Source organism: Crocuta crocuta, unplaced genomic scaffold, assembly GCF_008692635.1.
Source record: "Crocuta crocuta isolate KB4526 unplaced genomic scaffold, BGI_CrCroc_1.0 scaffold131, whole genome shotgun sequence".
In the NCBI taxonomy this organism is placed as follows: domain Eukaryota; kingdom Metazoa; phylum Chordata; class Mammalia; order Carnivora; family Hyaenidae; genus Crocuta; species Crocuta crocuta.
Genome location: NW_027528977.1, coordinates 15,262,289 through 15,289,251, shown reverse-complemented (window position 1 = coordinate 15,289,251; position 26,963 = coordinate 15,262,289). Strand labels below are relative to the sequence as shown.

Below are 26,963 nucleotides of genomic sequence, written 5' to 3'. Positions count from 1 at the left end.
CATTTTAATTTTCAGAGCATCTGCCCCCAGCAACAGCCTGTGGTTTGGAATTCATGGCTCTGTGGTCTGTTTATGCACTACGCTTGCTTGTAATTGACAAATTTAAATTCTGGTCATATTTCATTTATTACAGAGACCCGGGGAAAAATCCTCAGCAAAAACCTAATTACAGCGAAAGTGCCACAAGGTAATTGCTGCGAAAGAGCCCCTGCAGCGGCAGGGGCTGAGTATTTCATCCACCCATAAAACGATTATGCTGACAAGATTCTGAAAAATAATAAAATCCGTTTAATAAAAAAGAAGCAAAATATCAGTGTTTTTACACACAAAGTATTAAAACATCCTTCATTTTGGACAGATCCTAAGTCATTTGATTTTTATTCAAGTGATGATCCACAGCCCTGATGGTTCCTTTATCAGGGACCAGAGTTTCGTGATCCTTCCCACACAAGGCTGCTTTGAAGCTTTCAGGCCTGTTATTTTCTGAGTCTGCTTTCCATGCCTGTCTGGGATGTTTGGTCTGTGAACAAGAGTGAGAAAGCAGACGGAACAAAGAGGGAATGCTTGGTGTTCACACACTGTGGTTCATCCACTCTCTGCTTAGNGGGGGGGGGGGGTTCCCGCCGTCAGAGCTTTGCTGGCAATCCAGCAGAGCGGCAGGTGCTAAGGCACCACTTGGTTTCTCTGACTCTCGAGGATACCACTATAGCAGCAGGCCGATTCATTTACGCAAGCTGAAGTCAACGGCACAAAGATGTATCGAGCACTTATTACATCCGGGAGCTGCGCTATGCATAGAGTACAACGATAGCAATGAGTGGGCGATGGGGAACAAGACAAAAGTTTCCTGCCCTTCCAAGAGGTATATACGTGTGACCCAAACAAAACGAAAAAGTAAACAGAAACATAAGTTTTAAAACTACAAATTATATTGAGTGTTCTATGGAAACAAGAGACTGGAATGGAGAGTGGGGCGACAGAAGAGTATGGCTTCTCTGAACCCCAAAGCACGAAAAGGAGCCGGTGTGGGAGTCAGATGGAAATAACTGCACAACAGTGCTGGCATGGGCATGGAGTGAATCACTGACGGGGAGAGACACTGAAGCTCAGGGCCTTGTAGACAGGGTCAGCAGGTGGGCATTTCTTCCCAGGGCTACCGGGAAACCACTGGAGAGCTTGAATCCAGAGAATGACAGGATCTAATTTACATCTTAAAAAGCTCATCCAGTGATGGTATGTAGAGTGGGCAGATCCTAGCAGAGTGGGAACAGCGCTGGCAAAACCAAGGAGGATGCCATTGCCAGCAGCGGAGGAAGGGCCTGGTGAATGGCCCCACACCCGGGGGGATGGCCCCAGGCTCTAGTACCAAGAGTTACATATCAACATGTCAGTGTCTTTAAAAACCACAAGAAATCGCAAATCTTAGCGCTAGACTTTCTGGCACAATGGCAAGTGAAACTGGAAGCAAGAAAACAAAAAGCCGAGGAAACAGAAGGAATAAAGACCTAAATTAGGAAGAACGGGAAGCTGGAATGGGCATCCCTTTCCTCTCCCCTCCGAGAATCAAGTAGACATGATGAGTCTCCACTGCTGTGCTGGAGAAGGGGGCTTCCACCCAAAACCTTTCCTCTCTTAAAGGGAAATTAAATAGGTCTGATTTATGCCTTTATGCCTAAAGATTATATATACATTATATATAAATGTACATTTATATCATATATATGTGTGTGTATATATATATATATATATATATATGATGTGTGTGTGTGTGTGTGTATAGTGACTGAATTCTGGCATCAGTGGCCAAAATAAGTTTCAACTAATGGTCATGTATGTGTGTTTTGCGAAGATGCCCCAATGAAGGCCTTAAGTCACTATTCCTTTCAGTATGGTCTGCAGTTGAACTAGGTTAAAATGGAAGAAGGAGGAATTAAGAATGCAGATTTAGGGACCCCTACCTTAGATGTACTAAATTAAAGTCTTTGGGGGGAGCCTGGGAATCTGCATTTTCACAAGCATCATAAGTAATTGTTGTGCACCATAAAGCTTGAGAAACTCTGCTTTACAGTGATCAATGTTGTACCACGCGGAGAAATGCCCTGGAGAGTGTAAAATATAGAGACGGGGATTGGAACTAAAGTCACAGCTGGGCTAAATAAATAAACCCAGAGAAATGAAATCACCTGTAAATCTCACTACCCAGAGATCGTTGTTAACATTTGGGTGTATATTCTTCCAAACTTGCTTTTTATGCCCATATACATTGTTTCATTAAAAAAAAAAGTGAGTACCCACTTATATTCTATTGTAATTAACTTCATGAACATAATATAATTTTTTCACGAAGATGCTCATTTTTCAGTACGTGACTGGCTGATGTGGGTGAGGCGTAGGGAGTTGAGGGTATTGCCTAGGGGAAGGCATCTGATCAGGATCTATGTCTTTAATAAGCAGGAGAAGTATCATCAGGGAATGCTGGGCTGACGTGATAGAATTAGAAACATATTTTATTTGGGGACAGAAAAGGTTTTCTCTGATTGGTGGATCTCTGGAAATAAACATAACTCGTATCAAGAATATGCCTTGCTGGATGAAGGCATTTTCTAAAAAAGCTGGGCACAAAGAGTTTTCAGATAAACGGGCAACCAACTGTCAAAAACAGCACCATATTGAATAGCGTCAGCTTTTGCCCATCTGCTCTCTCAAAGACCTAGCTTCATTCTTACATCACAGGAATGTTCAAGGATGAAGAGGGCCACATTCTTGCACAGTAAGTGTATGCATTTTATTATTTCTGGCATCAAGTTGGAAAATTTCAATATTCTCTCTTGGCTTCCATACCTACTGAATCTACAAGCCTTCAGACTGTTTGCTTTTCTTTTCAGGGTTGAAGTGTTTGGGGCCTAGGGTTGCCAAATTGTACAAATAAAAGTACAGGATTCTCAGTTAAATTTGACTCTTAGATAAACAAATGCATTTTTAATATAAATATGTGCCGCACAACAGTCAGGAAATACTTATAGCAAAAAAAATTATTTGTTGTTTACTTAAAATTCGAATTTAACTGGATGTCCTGTATTTTATCTGGCAGCTGTATTTGGATAGCTTTCTATTTCAGAGGAAAATGTTGGTACCGACTGTGATTTCTTTTTTCCTCAGCTTTATTGAGATATAGTTGACATATAACATTAAGTTTAAGGTGTACAATGGGATGATTATATATGCATTTCTATTGTGAAATGTTTACCACAATAAGGTTAGTTAATACATCCCTGACTTCACATAATAAGCATTTTGTTATTTTTATGGTGAAAACATTAAAGCTCTTTCTGTTTTTAATTTTTTAATGTTTTATTTATTTCTGAGAGAGAGAGACAGAGAGGCAGTGTGAGCAAGGGTGGGTCAGAGAGAGAGGGAGACACAGAATCCAAAGCAGACTCCAGGTTCTGAGCTAGCTGTCAGCACAGAGCCTGACGTGGGGCTCGAACCCATGAACTGTGAGATCATGACCTGAGCTGAAGTTGGACGCTTAATCGACTGAGCCACCCAGGTACTTCAAAGCTCTACTTTCATAGCAACTTTCAAATATACAATAGAGTATTGTTGACCATAGTTACCAGTTTGAATCCTTGGGATTTATTCATCTTCTAAGTGAAAATCTGTACCCTTTCCCTAACATCTTCACATGTCCCCCACCCCTAACCTCTAGCAACCTCCATTCTACAATCTGTTTCTATGAGTTCCATGTTTCTAGATTGTACATATAAGTCTCTGTCTGACATATTTCACTGAGCATAATGGCCTCATAGGCCATCCCACTTTCTAAAATGGCAGGATTTCTTTCTTTTATGTAATTTCTTAATTAGAAGTGAAAAAATTTTAGCCACAGCGAGCAATGTGGATTTTCGTTAACGACACCTTTCTGAAGCTCAGAAGTGCTTCTTCTGGAGAAAAAGAAAATGATTTTGCCCAATGGAACATCAGCTGTGTGAAGACAACAGTGCCCAGGGAAGCCACCTTTCACCTCAGACCACAGTGGGGGAAGTCACGTGCTTTCTGGCCTTTTTACATGATTGGCTATGAGGAGAGCATTGGTTGCTCTGTACGTGGGGATGACCTTGATCTATCAGACCCTAGCCATGCTCCACAAGTTATGATCTAAGCATGTGCTTGTCACCTTCTAAATTTGTATGCAAGAAGGTTGCGCAAAGCCATATTCAGATGGGAGTTGTCTCTCCTGCAGGAAGCCAGTCCACAGGTACAACGACCAGCATTTCTAATTGACGATGAGCAGGGAAATGTGAATGGGAACTCTGAGAGCAAGTGTGAGAAGTAAGATGTTTTACTCAATTTGATTTCCTGGAAGCAAAGACTTTAAATCAAGAATTCGTAATAAAACTGAGGCACTCACATCCGACTCCAAAAAACGCTTAATCCCTTGTGGTTCTGTAACAGTTTTTCTTTTTATGGGAGAATTTACCAGCTCTTTAATCTTCTTTATTTGATTAACATTAGAATCAACAACAGTAACCTGTGTTGAGTTCTAGTAGAGCATTGCAAACTTATTAAGGAAGATAGATTTTTTAGGCCCTCATCTATAACAGTCTCAAGAAGTAGCAGATCATGCTTTTAAAGTTTTATTATCTCGGGGCGCCTGGGTGGCTTAGTTGGTTAAGTGTCCGATTTTCGCTTAGGTCATGATCTCGCGGTTCGTGGGTTCGAGCCCCGCGTCGGGCTCTGTGCTGACTGCCAGCTCAGAGCCTGGAGCCTGTTTCAGTCTGTGACTCCCTCTCTCTCTGACCCTCCCCTGCTCACGCTGTCTCTCTCTCTCTCTCCTAGAAATAAATAAAACATTTAAAAAATAAATAAATAAAGTTTTATTATCTCAGGAGAAGAAAAAAGAATCTATAGTTACTTAAAGCACTACAATAAGCAGTCATGATTGCTTTAAGACATGTTAACGAAGGAAAATACATTATTACAATCTATCTTCTTCTGAGTCCACATCTTTTTTCTTCTTATGCCACTTATTTTGAAGAAACACAAAATTGATTCTTCTCCTTTTTCTTTAAAGGCTTAATGATGATCTTTTCCAAATTATAGCATTCCAAGTACAGCTTCTACTCATAAGAAGTCATCAGCATTCAGGATGGGTGGGAGTTCTTGGATTCTATCAGGAGTCCTAGAAGCAGAATCCTAATCCACGGGTATCTGAGCTGAGACAGGTACTTCAAACACTTACTGCATCCTGTGAAAGGAGTTGGTGTGTTTGAGATGGTGGAGCCATACAGACACCACATCCTACCAATCCCTCCCCATCATCTCTGGCTTTTCAGGATTCTTAGTCTTCATGCTATCTCAACCCACCTACACTTTTCACCCTACTTCCCTTAAACATCTTATTTCCTCCTGCTTTAACCTATGTGGAGTTCCCAAACAGACATGTGGATGCAGGTCTGAGGTCCAGTTTTCTGCAGTCTACATCAGATTAAGGAAGAGGAAGAAAAAAAAAAAGGCACATCCAATAAGATTTTTATTAAGCTGGTCTTACTCTGAAATTATTATAACCTTCCTTCTTTCTCCCTTTCTCTTTTGATGTTACATTATCTCTGCTTTTATAAAAACAGTGATGGCAGTTAGTTTTGTTTTGTTAATGTCCTTAATTTCGAAAATAAATGTTGCTTACCCTGTGTTGGTTACTTTCATGCTTGTATGTGCATTAGTATGTGCGTGTTTAAGTTCAATGACCTGTGAAGTCCAGACATTATGGAGCCATGATGTACTTGTTTCTACAGATGGTATCCTGGTCTGGGAGGCAACTTGGTGCAGAGAAAAGAACAGAAGACTCTGGAGTTGCACAGAGAGAATGTGAATCTGGTTCTTGTGCCCTTGAGCTGGCACTAGTCTCTGATCTCAAGCTTTGTTTTCCACACAGTTGGGATGATAATAGCTACTGCAGAGAGTTGTCAGAAGATAAATGCTTCTAACGTAATTCTTTAATTTTTTAAGTTTATTTATTTATTTTGAAAGAGAGAGAGAGCAAGCAAGCAGGAGAGGAGCAGAGAAAGGGAGGAAGAGAGAGAGAATCCCAAGCAGGCTCTAGGCTGTCAGCACAGAGCCTGATGCAGGGCTCGAACTCCTGAACTGTGGGATCATGAGCTGAGCCCAAACCAAGAGTTGGACACCTAATGGACTGAGCCACCCGGGTGCTCCACTAACATAATTCTTAACACACAGTGAGTGCTAAATAAATGTTTGTTAGCTGATCTTTTCCCCTCCTTTCTCAGCACTCAAAGAATTAGGTAAAAAATGCTCAGCGCGTATATAAGAAATAAGAAAATGCAGGACTGACACCAGCAAGTGCCCTCAGTTAAAATGAGCGAGGGATGCCTGGGCAGAGAGACTGGTATGAAACTGCAGATCTGAGTAGGGTTAATTCAAGAAGACTCCTTTCAGGATTGAGGTGAGTTTTGAAAGGCACCCAAAGCTTGTTGAGAAGGTGTCGTAGAAAGGGACAGCACCTAGTTCTAGGTTGAGCAAAGGGTGGGACATATCCCACGAGGGATATGAGAGATGGCTTTATATGGTACATAGGCATTAAACAACGCGTAATCACAAGTGAGAATTATCTCCTGTCCAATTCTTTCGGTCCTAATCACATAAAAAAAAAAAATCCTCAGTTTGTGCTAGACTATCTTTAACACTTCTCTAATACATAATAACCGATTTTAACAAAGAAGATCTAGCTGCAGGAACACAGCCATCAGGAGGAAAGAAAGTCTTGATGATTACAAATATTGTCTTATTTCTATTGTCTTTATTTTTCCTGTCACCTTCTGTTTACATTGATGATATATAAAAATTTTTTAAATAGATTTAAATTTTAAAGGAATGTAAATTTAAAATACTAAGGTAGTAAAATAGGTAGTACATAGTTTAGAGCAAATAGTCATAACACTGGCCTTACAGTGAGTGAAATTTGGGACACATTGATGTAGCCAATCCCTCTCATAAGGAAACAGACAAGGAAACTGAGGTTGGGAGGAAGGCAGTTACTCCTTTCCAAGATTACATAGGTAGTTCTCCTTAGGACTGAAGTTGGTTCTGTGTGTCCCTCTTCATCTCACTCTGTATCAGACAACAAATGCTGATGTCAAACTGAAAGTAACTGGGTATAAAATACACAACAGACTATGTGCTGCAGGTTGCCAAGAAAAGACTGGTTCAAGAGGCTGCTGGGTATTTTAGGGGAGGCTTAGATAAGGCAAGGATTGTTTAGTAAGTCTAAGGCCCATCCCCTTTGGGGAGATGGTAGTGCCAGAGATTCCTCTGTAGTGCCAGAGAATCTAACAAAGATGGCTTGAATCCCAGCTTCTCCACTGGCAAGTACTCCTCTCTCCTGCCTCTTCACTCATCTATAAGGACTTACAGGACCAGTAATAGCTAACATTTATTGGGCACCTTTGAAGCATTATCTCACTTAAACCTCAAAAGAAAACTAGAAGGGGGCACTTGGATGGCTCAGTCGGTTAAGCGTCCGACTTCAGCTCAGGTCATGATCTCATGGTTCGTGGGTACCAGCCCCGCATCGGGCTCTGTGCTGACAGCTCAGAGCCTGGAGCCTGTTTCAGATTCTGTGTCTCCCTCTCTCTCTCTCTGACTCTCCCCTGCTCATGCTCTCTCTCTCTCAGAAATAAAAATAAATAAATAAAATATAAAAAAAAAGAAAACTAGAAGGCAGTTATTATTACCTCCACATGATAGATAAGGACATTGGGACTCTAAATGATTAAAGTGCTTACCAGCACGTCTCTACCTAAACACACTGTTGGCATTAGTTTCAAACCTGAGCAGTTTTGGTCTAGAGTCTGGCCTTAATCACACTCTTGTACTGTAAAAATTAAATGCAGATTAAGGGCTGGGAAGCACCTAGCACAGTGCCTGGCACACAGGAAGCAAAATGGCAGTGCGTTTTCCACTCTCCCTCTCAGCCCACGGGTCAGTGCCAGTCACTTCCAGTCTCAAATCCAGAACTTTCTCCGCCAGGGCTTTGTCTGGAACTACAACTCCCAGGATGCACCAGCAGGAGAAGCTGGCCAATCAGGAAGCACATTCCCACCATTCGCTTTCAGCTCCGCCCCACCTGCCGTCAGAGCTTTGGTGAGGGTTGGCCGGCCAGGTGGGTGTAGACAGAGCTGGTTTGTGGGCAAAACGAGGTTCCTGGGTCTCAGATAATCCTAATGAGGTTTGGGGTGGGGAGAGGTGGAGGCTGTTGAAATTTCCAGGCTGCTTCAGGCCTCGTCGTCATCGTCAAAGCAGCCAGGCCCTAAAGGCCCGAGGCTCCTTACAGACCTGGGTTGGATCCAGAATGGGCTGATGGTTGGGTGGATTCAGGCGGTGCGGGTGGTCGTCCCAAGGCCAGGGTCACGCTGAGTGGGTTTTACGTGGTACTGGTCCGGTTTGGGAGCAGAAGGGTTGTGGAAACTTCGAGGCTATCCTCAGTCACAGTGGCGGTTGGGCGGGCCAGCGGCACCCTGCAGCTCCTCAGGGTGGAGGTTGGGATGAGGAGGAGGGCTTGTCCTTTAGGACAGAAGCTGTGGCGCGTAATCCCGCGTCAGGTTGAGGGCCGCCTGGTTGGAGGTTAGTGCCTTTGCTGGCATTAGTGTCTATGGTATCTTGGCCTCTGAGTCCCCTGTTCCCTCTGTCCCTAAGGCCGGCTCACCACTTGTCACTTCTGGGGAGTGCCCTTTGACCGCCCTCTCCTTTTTCTGAGCAATGGCCTAACCCATCTCCCCAGTCCAGCGGGCTCCAGCCCCAGCTCTGCCTCCTGACCCCACCCATCCAGGGGCACGCAAGGGTGCTGGAAAACCAGACCTCGCTGGCGGGAAGGTCAACTTTCCTGGGCATGCCTCTATCCACTTAGTTTCTACTTGCCCATTGGTTTTTTAATTTTTATTTTTTTAAACCATTCTAAATTTAAAAACTTGTTTTAATGTTCATTTTTAAGTTTTGAGAGAGGAACAGACAGAGAATGAGCAGGGGAGGGGCAGAGAGAGAGGAAGACACGATCCAAAGCAGGCTCCAGGCTCTGAGTTGTCAGCTCAGAGCCCAGTGAGGGCTCCAACTCACCGAGGGTGAGATCACGACCTCGAGAGGTCGGATGCTTAACCAACTGAGCCACCCAAGTGCCCCCTTTCTTCATTTTTAAAATTCTTTAATTCTAGCATCTCCACTTCCTTCCTCCCTTTTCCCTTCCTTCCCCTTCCCTTCCCTATATTTCCCTTCCCTTCCTTTCCTTCCCCTTCCTTTCTTTCTTTTTTCCCTCCTTTCCCTTCCTTCCCTTCCCTCCCTTCCCTCTCTTTCCTTCCCCTTCCCATAATCTTTTCCCCTGGAACATAAATCTTTTTTTGCTATACCCAACCAAGTAAGACAGCTATCATTCCCTTTTTGGTTTGTAGGGTTTCATAGGTGGAGGCAAAGTATATTTTATTCATTGCTTGGAGAACAAAATTTTTATTTCTTTGTAGTGGCTCTGAAGTGAGTGAAATAGGATAAATTCCTGGACTCAGAAGAAAGCAGAGGCAAGAAATTGACTTAAAGTTTAGTTTGTTTTCATTATTGTGGATAAGCAGCCTGACTCGTAATTGCCCACCTTTCACATTGCTGGAGTTGTGCGTGCTAATTGTGGGTTATTATTTCAAGTCATTTTGAGAGATTTGAATGGTTAAGATTAGTTTCTAGTAAACCTGTTTTTGTATTTGTATCTGACACAATTGGTTAAAACATATGTATTCTACATACAGCATTATAACCTGTTGATTTACACATTTCAATTAGCCAGAATTTTTAAAAAGTCTATTGCCCTAATTCCCAAAGCTAACATAACAGTGGCCATTTTACCATCTTCTTAGTTTATGAATTATAATTGAATCTTACTTTGAGTTTTACTGTGGACCATGTCCTTCAAAAATAAGTTAGAAAAATACAGTGCCTTACATAAACAAAGTTGGGGAAGATTTTATATGACTGTTTAATTATAAGATAGTTTGTAAGTGCTGAGGCTTTCTGAACAGGGGACGTCTGCATTTCTGTTGTAAGGGTCCCATCACGTTATCTGGTGTCATTAAAGAAGAAAGCTCACCCTATGAATCTTAGCTGGAGATGTCCTTGTTTGGAAAATATAAACAAGTTGATGCCTTACTGTGTTAGAATTCTAACCATTATATTGACATTCACAATTCTTTCAGTTCTGAAATAACAGATTTTCCTTTTATTTATTTTTTAAAAAATTTTTAAATGTTTTATTTATTTCTGAGAGAGAGACAGAGACAGAGACAGCATGAGCAGGGGAGGGTCGGAGAGAGAGGAAGATACAGAATCTGAAACGGGCTCCAGGCTCTGAGCTAGCTGTCAGCACAGAGCCTGACACAGGGCTCGAACCCACGGACCGTGAGATCATGACCTGAGCCGAAGTCAGACGCTTAACAGACTGAGCCACCCAGGCGCCCCAGATTTTCATTTTAGAAATACTGAAAATTTAAGTGTTTTCGAAGTGCACATAGATGGCTTCTGATTTATTAATCTTGTTTGTCTTTTAAAATCAGATGTTTAAGAATAATGTTACTGACCATAAGCTGAACATGGAAGCCATAATTAAAAACATTAACACGATTTCTTTGGAGTTGAAGAAGATGCAAGGTAAGTGTGGAATCACTAAATTAAAATGTTTGCATGCCATAGTTATAAAACTACCAGTAGAGCCAAATTGTGCTTCTGCTGGGATATAACTGAATTTTGCCTACTAATTAGGATTTCTCTGTTTCTTCAGCAATGTTTACACTGTAATATGAACCAGATCTCTAAAGAAAAATTATGTTTGAGAATTTTCCGGGGAGTTAGCAGACTTGAATTCCCATCCCTGACACTAACAAGCTTATGCTGTTGTCTAACTAACCCCCTCTAAATTTATTTCCCTTCCTTCCCTTCAATATACTATTGCACAGTGGTGTCACATTCTGCAACATTCAGTGTCCCTATCCACTAAGCTTTCTAAGCCCCTAAGGTTCCTTCCAAATTAAAAATTATAAGTTTGTTTGATTCTGCGAGTTACGGGTTCTTCGTTGTAAACAGATTCATCGAGTAGGATTAGACCTTACAGTTCATGATGTTTAGTCATTCACCTCACAGACATACCCTTATTTTACTCCAGACATGTAAACTTTCCATGATTGAATATTTCTAGGGACAGTCTACCCCTGACCAAATATTTCCTATGCTGGAGAACTCCCTATCTCACCAGTCAGTCTCTTCCTGTTTAGACAGCTCCTCCTTATGGACTAGCTGAAATCTGTTCCCCTCTTCCTTTCATTCACTGGTCCTATTTCTAAAGGGAAAACTTCAGTGAATATGCGGGTATTCTTGTTAGGACAACTCTTGGATATCTGAAGATACCTTCTGTGTAACTGGCACTTACAGGGAATTCAGCTACAAATATCAAAATACCAACTTAATGTGGCATATACAGTAAGGAAATAAGAGGACTCAGGGTAGGGCAGCCCAGAATTAATTCAGAATATTAAAAGCTGCTGCCTGTACCAGGCTCTTTCCATTTCTTCTGCTCTGTTATGTTCACTCTATTTATCACTCATAGTCATTACCTGCAGGTGGGGCCATCTGCAGACACTCTATCTGCCACTTCTCTATAAACGCCTTTTCCCAGATCCCTCCAGCATGTTTTCCCTATCCTTTCGTGGCCAGATTTGTGTCAAAGGCATATGCTTGCACCAGCCACAGTCAAGGGGAATGAGTCAAGGGGAATGGGACTGCCAAGACCAGTTTGGACCAGTCAGAACTTACTGTTGGAGCTGGGGAGAGGATCACCTCAAATGGAATCAAGTTGTGCCACCAAGAAGAGGAAAATGGTTGTTAGTTAGGCACCAAACAGTGCATGTCGAGTATGTTTTTCCTGCGTGTCCTTCCTAGGGCAGCATTTCCCAGACTTTGATCTGTGAACCCTGCTGTCTCAAGAGAGATTAATAGGTGGTGTGCAGTAAGAACAGAGTTCATGTTCTTCTAGTCAGATAATTTGGGAAGTGCTTTATGCTGTATGTTTCTCTCAAAAATTCATAGTACAAAGGCACTGAGGCATCTGATCTGAAGAAATCTGGTTATCTTTGCTTAATTTATCATCTCCCAAAACCAATCTCAATGATAAAAACAAGAATTTTCTTTCTAAAATGTGAGTCATTAGCTCACCATTGCCCCAGAGTAAAGTCCCGACCTCCTAGAATGGACTATAAGATCTCTTGAGATCACGCCCCTGTCTGCCTCTCCAGTATTTTATCATTCTTTTATCCCAGCATATTCTTTGCTACAGCCGTGCGGAACTATTTGCAAATCTACATAGTTCTCTTTTTTCATGTCTGTACCATAACAGATGCATCTTCTGAAATGCCCACTGCTATACCCCCCACTAGGTTAACTGCTACTTATTAGTCAAGGTTACTTACACTGGAAAAACTTTTTTAAGCAAACGTGTTATCTCTCCTGCCTTTTCATATTACCTATCACACTCTGTTATAATTGCATGTTTACTTACTTTTCCTATCCCTGCTCAACAGTAAGCTCCTTAAGGGTATTCCTAGCAGTTAACACAGTGCCTTGATATAATAGGTTCTTGGAAATGTTTATTAAATAAATAACTGTTTTCTGGATGCTTGCACTCATTTAACACAGAGAAGCTTTAGATTCCTCTTAAACTTGATTATCTAGCCATTCTAGTTTGGGGATTATTCTTTTGTGAAGTAAGATAGAACTTGTCAGTATGATGGTTGTGTTCCTGAGAAGCTGTGGGGTAGGTCAGGCAGTTAAGATATAGGGACTTGTGGAGCTAGAGTAAATGGGACACTGGTAAACATGGAAGAGCAAATGAACCACATTCCTTTTAGCCACACTTCCTTCTCTAAATAAATAATGTCAGTAGCTGACATATAACATTTGCCATAATCCAGATAGCTTTCCAGAGCTCTATATAAACAGATTCAATTGTCATTACAACTTGTGAGGTAGGAAATACTACCATTGGCATTTATAAATACAGAAACAGATATAGAGAGGTTAACTAACTTCCCCAAGGTCATATAACTAGTCACTAGTAAACTTGAGATTAAAATTTAAAGTGATTTTAAAGAGATGGAAATCCACAAGGCAAAGAGCTCTCAAAAAAAGTTAATAGTGAAATAGAAAGCAAGTTAAGTAAACAAAAGTCTGAACCCTAATGTCCAAAAATTTGAACCATGAGCTGGCTGGGTAAAGCCAATGAATAATCCCAAAGACTCAATATGTGGTGGCACCAGAATCCTCTGGAAGCTGGGGTAAAAGTGGAGCTCAGGGCAGGAAGACTGGTTAAATGTTTAAGAAGTTGTAGACCCTTAAGTACTCTTCCCCTCTGTGTGTAACTAGGCACCTGTTCCTTTTCTAGGACAGAACTTGAGGCTTAGTCCTTGAGACACTCTCTGGCCTGGGGCTCCTAGCCACAAGTTGAAGGGTGCTGTACTGAAAACAAGGGTGTTAGGACAAAGTTTACATATTGAATTATAAGACCCCCAGCTTTCTTTTCCCACTTGGCTACAAACATTGGCAACCAGATTTATGCACTCAAGAAGATTTTTCTTTCAGGAATCTCACCAGTCTAAGAGAATTAAAAAAAAAAAACAAAAACAAAAAACAAAAACCCACCTAAATATACTGATAGCAGATGTTCCCCTCAACAAAATACCCAGCCAGCTCACCCCCCAATATAGCCTACACAGAGTTTCCGGTAGTCTTTAGTGCCATGGTCTTAAATATGAGCAGATAGCTCTGATGGAGTAGGTATTTGATGAAAGCATAATATGAAAGGTAGAGACAAAGTCAGTACATCAATTCGGTCAAGGATGAAGACACAGAAATCATGAAATGAGATGAAAACTCCCAAGAAACTGTCAATAGCTAAAGAGAAGTAAGAGAAGATACTATGTCCATGAAACAGGAATATGATGTTATAAAAAAAGAAAAGTTTAGAGAAGGGAATTCTTGGAAATTAAAGATGCAATAATAGAAATAAACTGTAGAAAGGCTGAGAGATAAAATGAAGACAATCACCTAGAGTATAGAGCAAAAAAATAGAGATGGAAAGTTTTAGGGCGAAAAAATTTTAAGATCAGTCAAGGAAGTTCAACATTTGGTGAATAGCAGTGTTAGAAAGAAAGAACACAGACAATGCATGGGGAGGAATTCATTAAAGAAATAATCTGAGAAAAATGTAAAGAGCTGAAGGGGAGGAGTTTCTATAATGAAAGAGCCCGACACAGTGGTTGAAAGTAGACCCCCAAGGTACAATACTGTGAAATTTTATTCTGGGAAAACAAAAAGATCCTTGAAGTTTCTAAAGAGAAACAATAATTAAGAATTAAAATCACGAAAATTCTCATAGCAACACTGGAAGCCAGAAGAAGATGTGGCAAGGCCTTTGAAAATCTGAGGAAACATGATTTCTAATCTAGATTTCTGTAGTCACTCGATCTATTAAGCATGAGGTAGAAAGAGAAATGTTCACACTAAGTTTCCCACCTGCAGGACGTTACTGAGGTCCTATTCCAGCAAACAAGGTAGCAGACCAAAAAGAGAAAGAAATGAGATTCTGGGAAAAGGATATTCCACACAAGGGAGGGGTGAAAGGAATTTCTGGGTTAGTGGTGAATGGAGTTCCCAGATGCTTGCTGTTCAGAGGTCCGAGAGAGCAGTCAGTCCACACGAGAGTAGATCAGAAGGCTGTAGGAGAGGAGCAACTTTTCCACAGTCAGACAGCTAAGGCGTCTGGCTATGTCAAAAGAAGATCTGCCCAACCAGGGAAGATTTGGAATATATTTATGATAATTAAGCAGTGAAAAAGAAAATTATCAACCGTGATTGGGTGGTACTGTGCAGGAAGGGAAATGTACTGCAAAGCTCAGCTGTGAAGCATATTTATAATAATCAAAAAATTTTAACCTTTAAATTTTGAGCTAGCAAAAATTATATTCTTAAGTACTCTCTAGGGGAGTCGGGGTCAATGAAAAGAGCTATATCTTAACCTGTAGTCAGAAGCAGATAGATAAAGCTACAATTGAAAAAATAAAATACACACGTCATTTAGAGATACGGAGGTAAATACCAGCCTACCCCCAAACAAAGCCAGAAGACACTAAACACAGACACACACCAAACAACAAAAGCAAGGAAAACAGTATAGGTGGGGAAAAAAAGTTAAAAGTGTTTGCCTCTCGCAGATAGGAACTGCTGTTTTTTGTAACATGCCTTATAGATCTATTTGATTCTCTATACATACAGAACATAAAAAGAGTAAGTTAAAAAAAAGCATAAATCAAATTTGTATAACTCAAATTGCAGTTTAGTAAGATAGTATACAAGTTGAACTAAAGAGCCTGCTAGCTAATTTTTATGTCTTGCTTATTTTATAGTACATAAATTTGACCTTAAGTCCTGATGGGGCACACTTGGTTGTTGTCTGATCAATAATCACTTAGGAGAAAACTTAAGAATTAGAAATAGCTACTAAAAGTAATAATAGGGGTCCCTGGATGGCTCAGTCGGTAGAGCATGCAACTTTTGATCTTGGGGTTGTGGGTTTGAGCCCCATGTTGAATGTAGAGATTACTTAAAAATAAAATCTTTTAAAAAAATAGTGATAATAGTTGTCTCTGGTATATATGTGCTCCAAGATAGTATCTTCTATTATTTTGTTTTACATAGAACTCTCCCAGTTGCTACTTTGTGACCTTACTTTACATTTTAATCATCCTGTGAAGACAGATGACTTAGAGGAAACAGAAGGAAGGCCCCTCCTCTTTGATGAATCTAAGATATCAGATGTATCCTTTGTTTCTAACAGTTTTTCTGTCTGATTTCTTTTTGTTTGCTGTGTATGTATAACTGTATTTATGGTGGAATTAACACATATCTGGGAGAATGGAGTTTACTAATATATTCAATATGATAAAAAAGAAAATAAAAATATGAGTTGTAAATAATCATTTAATATTCTTGAAGGCTGTTTTATCATTTTACTGTTTCAAGGAACGACTGTTGCACTAGTGACAAGAATACGACATAGGAAATTGGCCATGGGCATTGCTTATCCTTCATTTTATGCTTGAGTTTGGCTCACTTTGAAAGAGAGTTAGCCAAATTGTAAGTAGATGGAAACAGAGTTTGTATTAATCAGATCTCTCCTGGTAACAAATATCAAAAACAACTCAAGCCAGCTGAAGCATTTATTGGGTCATGTGGTTTGGAAGTCCATGGTTGAAATAGACTTCAGGGACTCTACTAAGTTATCACATGTCTGTAGCCTGGTTCTATTTCTGTGTGTGGACCTTATCCTCTTCTCTTATAGGCGGGTCTCCTACACATGGCAGGGAGAAGAGGGTAGAGGCCGGGCAGCTGACCTGATTCACCATCAAATAGTTGCTTTAAAGTCTACTACCTCCTTCGTTTTAGATATTGTCAAACATAAAGGATAGCATACAGTAAAGCAGCACACAGAGTCAGTTCCCACTGTCTGCTATCCTCACCACCCAGCATCTTGTTTAACACAGAATAGGCTCTAAATAAATGCTTGTTGAAATCCTGTTGAGTAAAGTTGTAAATGAATGCAGATTTTTCAGCTTTAGACCTCCCAAGCTCTGGACCCTAAACCGAGAACTCTCAGTTTGTAAGGAGGAAGCTTGATGAAGAGACATTCTCATCACTGGATGAAAGTCTTCACATACTTGTTATCTTAGCAAACCATCAGTTTTAACCAGGCGACTTCTAAGCCCCCTTCTTATATTCTATTAATTAGCTTATGAAAATAAACATGCAAGATACTTTTTGCCACTCGAAAATTTGTAGATTAAGCAGAGAAGCCAAGAATTTTTGTTGTTAATAAAAGTTGTGGAATAATAACCAAGGCCCCAAAGGGGAAAACTTGAAGAACAACCAAGTGCCTGGTTTGTGTTGTGCTAAATAAACACCTACTACTGTCTGTTAAGTGAGATACGTAAGCTGAAGCAAAGGGCTGAATTGCTTCAAAGGATTTATAAAGCCTTTTTAGGAAGGATGATGAGAAGGCCTTTATGGTAGAGTTGTCAGGGGATAAAAGAGATAGAAGAAAGGCCTCTAATAGGAAAGTCTGATCACATTTTTCTGTGTATATGCATTGCTCTTTCCTCTTTGCAGTAAGACTTTAGTAAAATCCACATCACTTGAGAATGCTTTTGGAGTTGTGGGAGGTGCAGGGCTGGTGGGATGTTGGGTGTCAGTACATGATGAACTTACATCAGATCTATTGACACCAAAGCCTCATCTCTAAATTTAAAATGATTTCTTCTGGTGTTTGTAGCTTAAATTTGCTTTAAAACTAAAATGCAATAGTAGGGCCTAAAAAAGTCAATAGTTTTAGGAACACAGAAGTAAAGCAAAAGGTAAATTCATTTTAATCCTAGGAAGTTATCCCGTCATGCATTTATCTTTTCATAAAAAAGTACACAAAAATCCCCCCAGCAAAAGACACCAAATAAGAAAGGATGAAATAGTTTGAAGCCTCTTAAATTATTGCTGCCGAGAAAGTGAATTTTAGAAATTTTCAAATTATATACATAACACCGATGATTGCCTCGGACTAACAAAGGTTTGGCTATAAAAAAAAAATCAGTTTTATGCGATACCAAAAACTATTACTGTTTGAGTGTTTTCAAACTTGCCCCAAATTATTTCTGTCACCATGTAAACTACTGTACTTTGAAATGGCAATCCCAAAGTACACATTTTTAAAAATGAATTATTACAGTGCACTGCTAGACTTCAAGTGTGAACATCATGCATTTTACAAACATTGAAGAAGAATAAATAAATTAGGAGATATTTGACAGTCTTCATTTCAAACACTTTTTTATGCGAAAGGTTAAAACCCTGTGTTCAATTTGAGGGGTTCGATTCAGTCTTAAGTGTTTGTCCTTTCAGCAAGGTTGACTGAGCGTCCCATGCTGGCAGCAGAACCAGAAGGCAGGTTCGTGGGCTTGGCTAACTTGCTAGGGATAACCTGCAGAATGCGTTAATGTGCACTGGTATCTGGAGCCTCGGTTTTTCCCATCGATGAGCAGAAGTGGCATTTTCCTGAAGTACTCGATGATATCTGACACAGACAAGAAGTCCTAAAAATTCAAAATAAGGAGATAAATCAACATTAGAATGAGTCGAGAAGCCAAGCATGTGAATTTCACTCTTAGTATTTTTTATCTGCATAAGATTCTACCTCTTCAAGTTATGAGGATAGCAAGAAAATATACATAAAATTCAGCAAATACCTTCATGATTTGTCTATAGAACTTTGAAAAAATAATTTTTCAACATCCAACAAATTATGGATAAAAGACAATGTAAATATATGTATGTGTATATATATTTTAACTTCATAGGGGTCATAAATATATAGGAGGTCTATGAAACCTTTGCCTTAGAATTGCTCTGCTTGTGTTTTTGATTTCAGTTTCTGTATTCCTACTTCACTCTTCATCACTAAGAGTGTGAGGAGCTATAAGGAATCAGGAGGTCGGACAGTGTCCTGGTGTCTGGAGGTGATACCTGTAGCATTGCACAGTGGTTCCTTCATGATCTCTCTGCTCTCCTCACTGTCATATCCACACCCACAAGGGCTCTGCAGCCAAGTCTTTGTACCCATCGCCTTCATCACCTTATCCCTGATGGCCAGACTGGAGTAAAACCCATCCAGCCTTCTAGACGTGGGTCAGAATCACATAGGGTCCCACACAGGATTATGTACTTGCTCCAAGACCACTCTACTGGATGCCCCCCACCAGGGCTGCAGCCTGTGCTTTGTACTTCTGGTTTCACACCAGACGAACAGAAATTCTGGAGAGCAGATAGCTCTCTGCTACTATAGCACCAAGCAGCCCTAGCCACATTGAACCAGTGATTGAAACATTGGACCGGAATCATGTGTTTTTTCCTACTCATTTACATGCACAACTTAAAAATATTTGGAGTGGAGTCTAAGGGTTAGCTCTTTTTCATTCTGGAAATGTTTGAGTCAACCGATCTACGTCCTGGACCTTTGAACTTAAAGACTGTGTTTGGGGCTTAAGTTCAGCTGTGAGTTTCCTTTGCAAAAGCAGTTTTTTAGATTACCATCCAAAAAGTAATTAGCGTAAACATTGACCAAAGAGAGGAAAATTTCTCTTAAGTGAGAAATGACTCAAGTATTTAAATAATCACAACAAGAATTCTATTTTTTTTACACTTTTCCAGATGTCAGTTTTTTTTTTAACAAATAGTTTATTGTCAAATTAGTTTCCACATAACACTCAGTGCTCATCCCCACAAGTGTCCTCCTCCATGCCCATCCCCCCCACCCCCCCACATCCATCAGTCCTCAGTTTTTGTCAGCATTCAAGAGTCTCTCATGGTTTGCCTCTCTCCCTTTCCCCCACCATTTCCGCCCTTCTTCTCCCCCTTGTTCCTCCGTCAAGTTCCTCCTAATCCTCCTATACGTGCAAACATATGATATTTGTCCTTCTCTGCCTGACTTATTTCGCTCAGCATAACACCCTCAAGGTCCATCCATGTTGCTACACATGGCCAGATTTCATTCTTTCTCAGTGCCATGGAGTATTCCATGGTATAGATAAACCACATCTTCTTGATCCATTCATCTGTTGATGGACACTTAGGCTCTTTCCATGTTTTAGCTATTGTGGAGAGTGCTGCTATGAACATTGGGGTACATGTGCTCCTATGCATCAGCATTTCTGTATCCCTTGGGTAAATTCCTAGCAGTGCTATTGCTGGGTCATAGGGGAGTTCTATTGTTAGTTTCCTGAGGAACCTCCACACTGTTTTCCAGAGGGGCTGTACCCGTTTACATTCCCACCAAGAGTGTAGGAGGGTGCCCGTTTCTCCACATCCTCGCCAGCATCTAGAGTTCTCTGATTGGCTCGTTTTAGCCACTCTGACTGGCGTGAGGTGGTATCTCAGTGTGGTTTTGATTTGTTTTTCCCTGATGAGGAGGGATGCTGAGCATCGTTTCATGTGTGTGTTGGCCACCAGATGTCAGTTTTAAAATACAGCCTTGTAAATAATGCTGCAATCTTAATGTTAAAATTATGTTACAGAGGTGAATGAAAGAAAGGGCTTATCTTTGATACCGTCTAACTGTATATTTTTCAATTTAAATGTTAATTTTTTTAATTTAAAAGTTATACATGTGATTTTAGACTAGTTGGAAGAGAAGATACAAGAAAGACCCCATGGCAGAGGTAGCTATTGTCACTTTATTTCCTTCCAGTAAAGGAAGGACTTCACCAATGTGATTTAACTCTAAAGTTGCCAGACAGTATGGCCCCCAAAGAATGTTACAGCAAGCTTCCATATAGGTAGGTATGCAGAATGTCATAAACAAAGGATTTGGGTAAATTTTGCAACTAGGGTTCCTTACCTCTTTACCTCGGAGTCCTGTTCCCAACAAGTAGACTTGGCTTTCCTCTTGATAACGGATCTGGATGTTGTAAACTTTATCTTTATACAACACCATGAGGACGTATGGATTGGTTATTGTTTTTTTAGAGCTGTCTCTAACGAGAAAAGTGCCATCCTAAAATAATAAATTCTTATTATTATGTGAGCAATAAATGGCAATACTTCTGTTGCCTGTAAGAGCAGTAGACAAGCCTCGAGAGATATGGAAACTTCCCAGTTGACAAGTCAGTGAACATGTAGCGCCCTGAACCATTACAGTCCCATGTGTCATGGATTTCTTGATTGTCAAGAGGCAGCAAAAGTCCCCTTTTTTTCAGTTATAAAACAAATTACAAGTCGTTGAGTGGATACAGGGCCAGACAAAATAAGGACTTTATTGGTTAACTGAAGATTTATCTTCCTACTCCTGGGAGCTAATTCCCTAACCCTTATTTCCACAGCCAAAGTCAGGAAATACCCAAATGCCTATGACATTCACCCATTTTAAAACCTCATGATCTCCACATAAAATGTACATCAGTAAGTACCTGAACATAAACAAATGTGGACTGTCTTGTGTTCTTACCACCTTTTTTTCTATTTACTGAAATAGTGGGATTTGTCGTGTACTTTAAAATGTCATTCCATAAATTATTGCTACATAATATTAATACTGTAAAAATCTAATATTAAAATAGGATTAATTGGTAAGGCAGCATTTAAATAACTCCCCCCTTTGTGTATTGAAAATGATAATGGCTTTAAATAGCCGTCAATCTGCAACAATGCCTTTTCTTTGTTTTTATTCCAGTTGAGTAAATTCCATTCAGAATATCTTCTGTTCAACAAATATACCTGTGGACCAGTGATTCACAGCCTAGAATTTGAGTTTTGAAGACTCTCAGAACCCACACAAAACACAGGACTAAATAAATCCTTCATTCTCCAAGTGAAATCCAAGAATCAGGATTTTTAAAGTTTCCCAAGTGATTTAAATATGCAGCAAATATTGCAAATTATTCTTACAGACTCAAGATGTGAGAGATGAAGGATCTTTGCTCTTCTTTCTCTGATACATAGATTTAAGGTTAAGGTTCAGTACCAGACCACAGGAAATCTAAGGACCGCTAGAAATGTCCACGGAAAGGGCAGAAACTTGCTGCTGCCTCTCTCCACAATGGATCCCTTCACATCAGTGTGGATGGCAGTTGTGTATTAAAAATGAAGATGGTAACAGTAAGATGTTAGGAGTTTGGGGGAAAGAGCCTCCTTTTGATAAGGTATGCTTCCTGTGACAAGACCTTTTTTGTTAATAAAAGCTCCTTGGATTCTGCCAACTGAATGACTGCCATAATTTAGATTTTTCCCAGATCCTAGGAATCATTGCTATGGATGCTGGTAGGTGTAAAGCTGCCACTAATGGGTCCCCTTGGTATAACAGCATGAATATCACCTAGCAGAATTCCTAGCCCATAACTGACACTCAATAAAAGCCAGCTCCCTTTTTTCCTTCCATTAATATTTATAACTACTTAAAAATAAACTTTGGCACAGTACCTGGTTTATCTTTCTAAGAGCAGCTTCTGCCTCTGGTCGGGTAATATAAGAAACGTACCACTCTTCATTTAATGAGTTCTGAAAATGTAAATTTTTAAAAACTGAATACATTTTGCAGTTATATGTGTAAGCGAAAAGAAAAGCCTCCAAGTAATCATTTTCATAAATCATCACCTCAGTTCCATGAGCTTTGAAACATTTGCTTTCTTAATTTGAATATAGAATCACTTAGGTGGGGCTAACTAGAAGATATTTTGATTGAACTGCTTTTTATCATGGTTGCCAGGTAGTTGTGAATAAGCATTCTGTATATAATGGAACCTTTAATCAGGAAAGATAGAGATGTTATAATTTCTTCAGTTTAGTAGAATATATTTAATAAAAAATTGGGGTTAATGAGCAGTTAAGTGATTTATTCAAGGTCATAAGCTAGAAGACAAATGAAGAATAGAATTATTTTTCTCATTAATACAAAACACGCATTTGCTATTGGAAGAGTCTGGAAAAATACCAAGGAAAAAGAACATAATTTTTATCTGGACCCTCCCCTTTAAATTTTTTTCGCTAAAAAAAAAATTAAAGGTAATTTAAAATAACAATAAAAATACAAAGGAGTATGCAATGGGAGCTTTGGTTACTTGCTGGGGAAAAAAATAAAATAACATAAAAACATGTGCTTTATTACCTCTTCTTCCCCAGGAGACAGTGGTCGAGGTTTGTTTGGAACTGGTAAGGAGAAGTTTCTGCCTTCAGCTCTGGGAGGCGGTCTGTTGCTCAGGCCTTCAAAAGTACATAGCATTTTGAAAGTTAGTTTGCTGTATGCTATTTTTCATTTTCTGTCATACATTTCCCCCCTAAAATGCCCTTGCAATTGTTCCCAGCAATTAACATTTGAAGAAGCCATAGCTTCAGAAATAATTGTCACTTGTTCAGAACGACAAGGGCTGTTGGCTGTGCAGGCAGGCACTGTTCTGTAGCCATGCCAGTGAGATTTTGAGAACAGTCTCATCAACATGAGTGATTTCTTAAATGGGCATGTTACATCATATAAAATAACTAGTCCATTAATGAAAAAGTCACCGTAGTTTGATGTGATCATCAAACATAATATTTAAGAGACCAATTTTTCCGACTCCAGCACACCCAGAAGGGGTTTCCAACCACTGATAGGGTGACAATGCAGTAATAAAGATAATTATGTTCTCATTGTTTTACACAAAAGGAAATGTAAGTTACCCAAGACAAAGTGAAATTACCTTGAAAATATTGTCAGCTTCTAGAACCAGACTGCTACCTACTTTTCTTTACTGAATTTTCTAAAGAGGTAGAAGTGTTCAGCTCTCACAGAAGACCCTACCAACTACCTGGTCAATGAGGAAGTCTTTGTTAGGCACCTATAAATTACCCAGCATTCATGTCTCACCTTACCTAACGTGGTATTTTCTTGTTTACGGTTCCCTGAAATTTTCAGAGGATGTGTTTCCTAATCTCAGGAAAGGTTTGATTGTGTTGTAATTGCCAAGACTGTTTTCTATATGCCAGGACAGCTGTTAAGAACTAAAAAATTCTGTGAGCTGAATGTTCTCTGAATTATTCATGTGTCATTTCATTCATTTATTCAACAAATATTTATTCAGCACTACGCTGCCCAGGCCTTGAGTAAGGCACCCGTGTACCCTTTCTTTAGTCCTCACAGCAACACCGCAAGATGGGTATTCTCTTCTTTTTGAGTATGAGGAAACAGAGGCTCAGAGTCTGAATGAATCATGTGCTCCTAGCAGCAGAGTCAAGACTTGAACCCATGATTCCCAAACATTATTGGGCATAAGTAAGAATCCCAGGGAGAATTTGAATCACCCAATCTGCACTTAACAAGCACTCCACACGGTTCTGCGGCAGGGTTCTGCCATCCACAATATGCCTGCCCAGGTTGCCAAGTGAGGAGAATTACCTAGGAAGGGCTGAAGTCTCCTGAGCCCTGCTGGCACAATTGTTCACCATGGTGTTCATTGCCTGCTTCTAAATAAGCAGATCAGACTGCCCTGAACTGTTGATCCTCCTTCTTAAGACTCCCACGGCCTAAACAGATGTTCCTTGTCACCACCTTTGTGGTCCAACATGGCAGGGGCTTTTATACAGTGTATTGAATGAATGAAACCTAACTATATAGTTATGGATATAACCAAGGCCTATGCTGCATGGAATTATTCTCTTTCTGCTTCTGCATTTGCAGGTCAGCACCATAAAATCATATATGTATACAGCAGAAAATATACTACTTTTTATTGCATCCACACACTGCCCTTACTATTGAGATCTTCAAAGGAGCTGGAGTGGGTTTTTGGATAATATACACACCATTCTTTATGTTCCTAACATTGGGACAACCAATGGAGAAGACTGAGGACCAGATATCCTAGTGGTCTTAGGGGGAAAAGGATCAATTTTGCTTAAGGTAAGCATTCCTTCCCCGAATTATATTATTATATTATTTTATTAATAACCCCCAACATCAACCCATAAAACTGAGTGTGTGTGGAACATACTTTGAGAGACACCGCTATAAATGTCTGAAGCTTAGATGCCAGGCAGGTAACACAATGTGGGTTCACGAAACAGAGTGAATTGTGGACACTGTGGGAAATTGAGGGATGTGAGGGCAATGGCAGAAACCACTCAGTATTCACTATACTCTCAAATGCTTAGGAAACATTAAAAACATAATGGATTTCATTGATGTCAACAAAAGGATTTCACGCATATATGGGATAATGTATTCAACTGAATGTAATAGAGGTGCTCCTAAAAATAATCTTTACTCATGAGCTATACTTCAAGTACTAATATACTTTTCTATTTATAGCACATGCTGTGTTCTTGTATGTGTACTATGACCAAAAAGGTGGGGGTAGGGTTGTTCCTCACTAAGTGTGCCTTTATGGGGGCACCTGGGTGGGTCAGTCAGTTAAACGTCAGACTTCAGCTCCAGTCATGATCTCACAGTTTGTGAGCTTGGGCCCCGTGTCAGGCTCAGTGCTGACAGCTTGGAGCCTGGAGCCTGCTTTGGACCTGTGTCTCCATCTCTCTCTGTCCCTCTCTCCCTCCTTCTCTCTCTCTCTTCTCTCTGTCTCTGTCTCTCTTCTCTCTCTCTCTCTTTCAAAGATAAACATTAATTTTTTAAAAATTTTAAGTCAACCTTTAAAAATCAGGTAATTTCATATTAAAGGCCACACTTACAGTATTTCTTGAAAAAAATAATCAGAAAATCTGGCAACACTCTGCAAGCTTCCTGGTATGATGAAAATCTATTTACTAGAGTTGGGTAACTTTCCACAGTCATTTGACACTCAGTCATTCAACAGACATTTTTAAAAGTGCCTAGTATGTGCCAGTCAGTTACAAGTCTCTAAGGCTAAAAAGTAAGCACAGTCTAGTCCTACTTTGTAGGCCTTTGCTGCTGCTCAGAGTGGTCCGTGGATCAGTAGTATCAGCATCATATGAGAACTTGCTAGAAATGCAGAATCTCATACCCCACCCTAGATCCACTGAATTAGAATCTGAATTTTAATTTAATTCTCAAGTCATCTGTATTCATATTAAAGTTTGAGAGCACTCTCAGCAGATACTTGTCATGGACACCAGAGAAGGTATTATTAAAAATGCAGGTCCTCGTCCAGACTTACTGAGTCAGAATCTTGGGGTGTTGTGTTCTTTTAGTCTGTTTTAATCATATTCTTCAACACAACTCAAGGGTGGATCATAGAAACCTAACGCTACAGAGAAAGTCAAGCACTACCCTGAGCACCATCTAAAAATAGCAGGGAGGAAAAGCTCTCTGTGGGAAGATCAAGGCCAAGCTGCCTTTCTGAAGTGGACTGTGTGTGTGTGTGTGTGTGCGCGCGCGCGTGCGCGCCTGCACGTGCACACACGCACACATATGTAACATCCTAGCATTCCAGTACCCCTTAGCACACCACAGAAACTGAATCAAGTACTGAGTGAGAAAGCAGATTGTCTGGTTTTTAGGAAATAACCAAACCTTTGCCACAAGGCTTTGGGACAGGTTAGAATCCAGTCTTGGAGGCATGTTGCCTGGAGTAGGTCACTAGAGCCCAGAGTACAAACCTTGTGAGAAGTATGGCGGCAGGGAGGCACTCTGTGGAAAGCCAGTGTTACTGCGGAGACAGAAAAGAACTGAGTTGAGTTGGGCTGGGTTGAAGGGGCCGATGGGGAGGCTGGGCTAGGGAAACGCGCGGAGAATGCTGCTTCATCCTTGACTACTGCCAGCCCTCCCTGATGCTGCAGCTGCTGAGCAAAGAGGAGGGGCTGTTGGGGCACATGTCACTGCTGTCCCAAATTCTAACAGATGCCGCAAGCTGAGACAATATAACCTGTAAAGGGTACTGGAAGGTTGTTTTAAAGGTTGGCTGCAGCGTAAGGCTTTTGAGTTTGGAGAAAGGCAGACATCCTCTGGGGAGAGGACTTCTCTTTTGGTTAGGAAGATATATGAATGAGCGTGTGGTTTGGGAACAGTGGATTCCAGGGCCTGAAGGGCAGGTGGCTGGGTGAAACACCCAGGGAGGGCCAGGTGGCACTGCAGCAGCATCTTCAGGGTCTGGATGGGGGGAGACACCGGTGGGGGCTCCAAAATGCTTCCTGCTCTGTGCAGAGAAGTCATTCCCCCGCCCACTAGTCCAAACCTGTAAAAGTCAGCGCCACTCAGCGATGTCACTGAGTAGTATTCAGCAGAAGGAAGGACAGGGCTTGGCCCAGTGTGGGATGAAGCAGAATGGGAAAATGGCAGAAGAAAACCAGCTAAAAGAATGAGAAGAAATAGCAGAAAATCAGAGCAA

At 40.5% G+C, this 26,963-nt stretch overlaps 2 protein-coding genes across 3 annotated transcripts in view; one reads left to right on the top strand and one right to left on the bottom strand.

Moving 5' to 3' along the window:
- The first annotated feature begins 8,124 nt into the window (after positions 1–8,124).
- CUNH5orf58 (chromosome unknown C5orf58 homolog) lies at positions 8,125–16,073 on the top strand. Its single transcript, XM_077757338.1, has 4 exons — positions 8,125–8,179; positions 9,528–9,600; positions 10,605–10,698; positions 15,793–16,073. Exons 3-4 carry the CDS (start codon positions 10,605–10,607, stop codon positions 15,942–15,944), a joined length of 246 nt encoding a protein of 81 aa, XP_077613464.1. The 5' UTR covers positions 8,125–8,179; positions 9,528–9,600; the 3' UTR covers positions 15,945–16,073.
- Positions 16,074–17,493: 1,420 nt separating this feature from the next.
- Positions 17,494–26,963, bottom strand: part of LCP2 (lymphocyte cytosolic protein 2) — a 44,858-nt gene continuing 35,388 nt past the window's right edge. For both annotated transcript variants that reach the window (XM_077757333.1, XM_077757334.1), the window contains 5 exons: positions 26,236–26,285; positions 22,796–22,890; positions 22,111–22,188; positions 20,534–20,689; positions 17,494–18,233 (listed from right to left, as the gene is read on the bottom strand). In XM_077757333.1, the coding sequence (XP_077613459.1) occupies positions 18,111–18,233; positions 20,534–20,689; positions 22,111–22,188; positions 22,796–22,890; positions 26,236–26,285 (502 nt within the window). In that variant the 3' untranslated portion in view covers positions 17,494–18,110. The remainder of the gene's footprint in view (positions 18,234–20,533; positions 20,690–22,110; positions 22,189–22,795; positions 22,891–26,235; positions 26,286–26,963) is intronic.

What these genes read in the sequence shown, in the direction of transcription:
- CUNH5orf58 (XM_077757338.1), top strand. Translation starts at nt 10,605, where the DNA reads ATGTTTAAGAATAATGTTACTGACCATAAGCTGAACATGGAAGCCATA. An exon ending in GGAGTTGAAGAAGATGCAAG is followed by an intron (nt 10,699 to 15,792) that starts GTAAGTGTGGAA and finishes TGTTTTACATAG; the next exon opens with AACTCTCCCAGTTGCTACTT.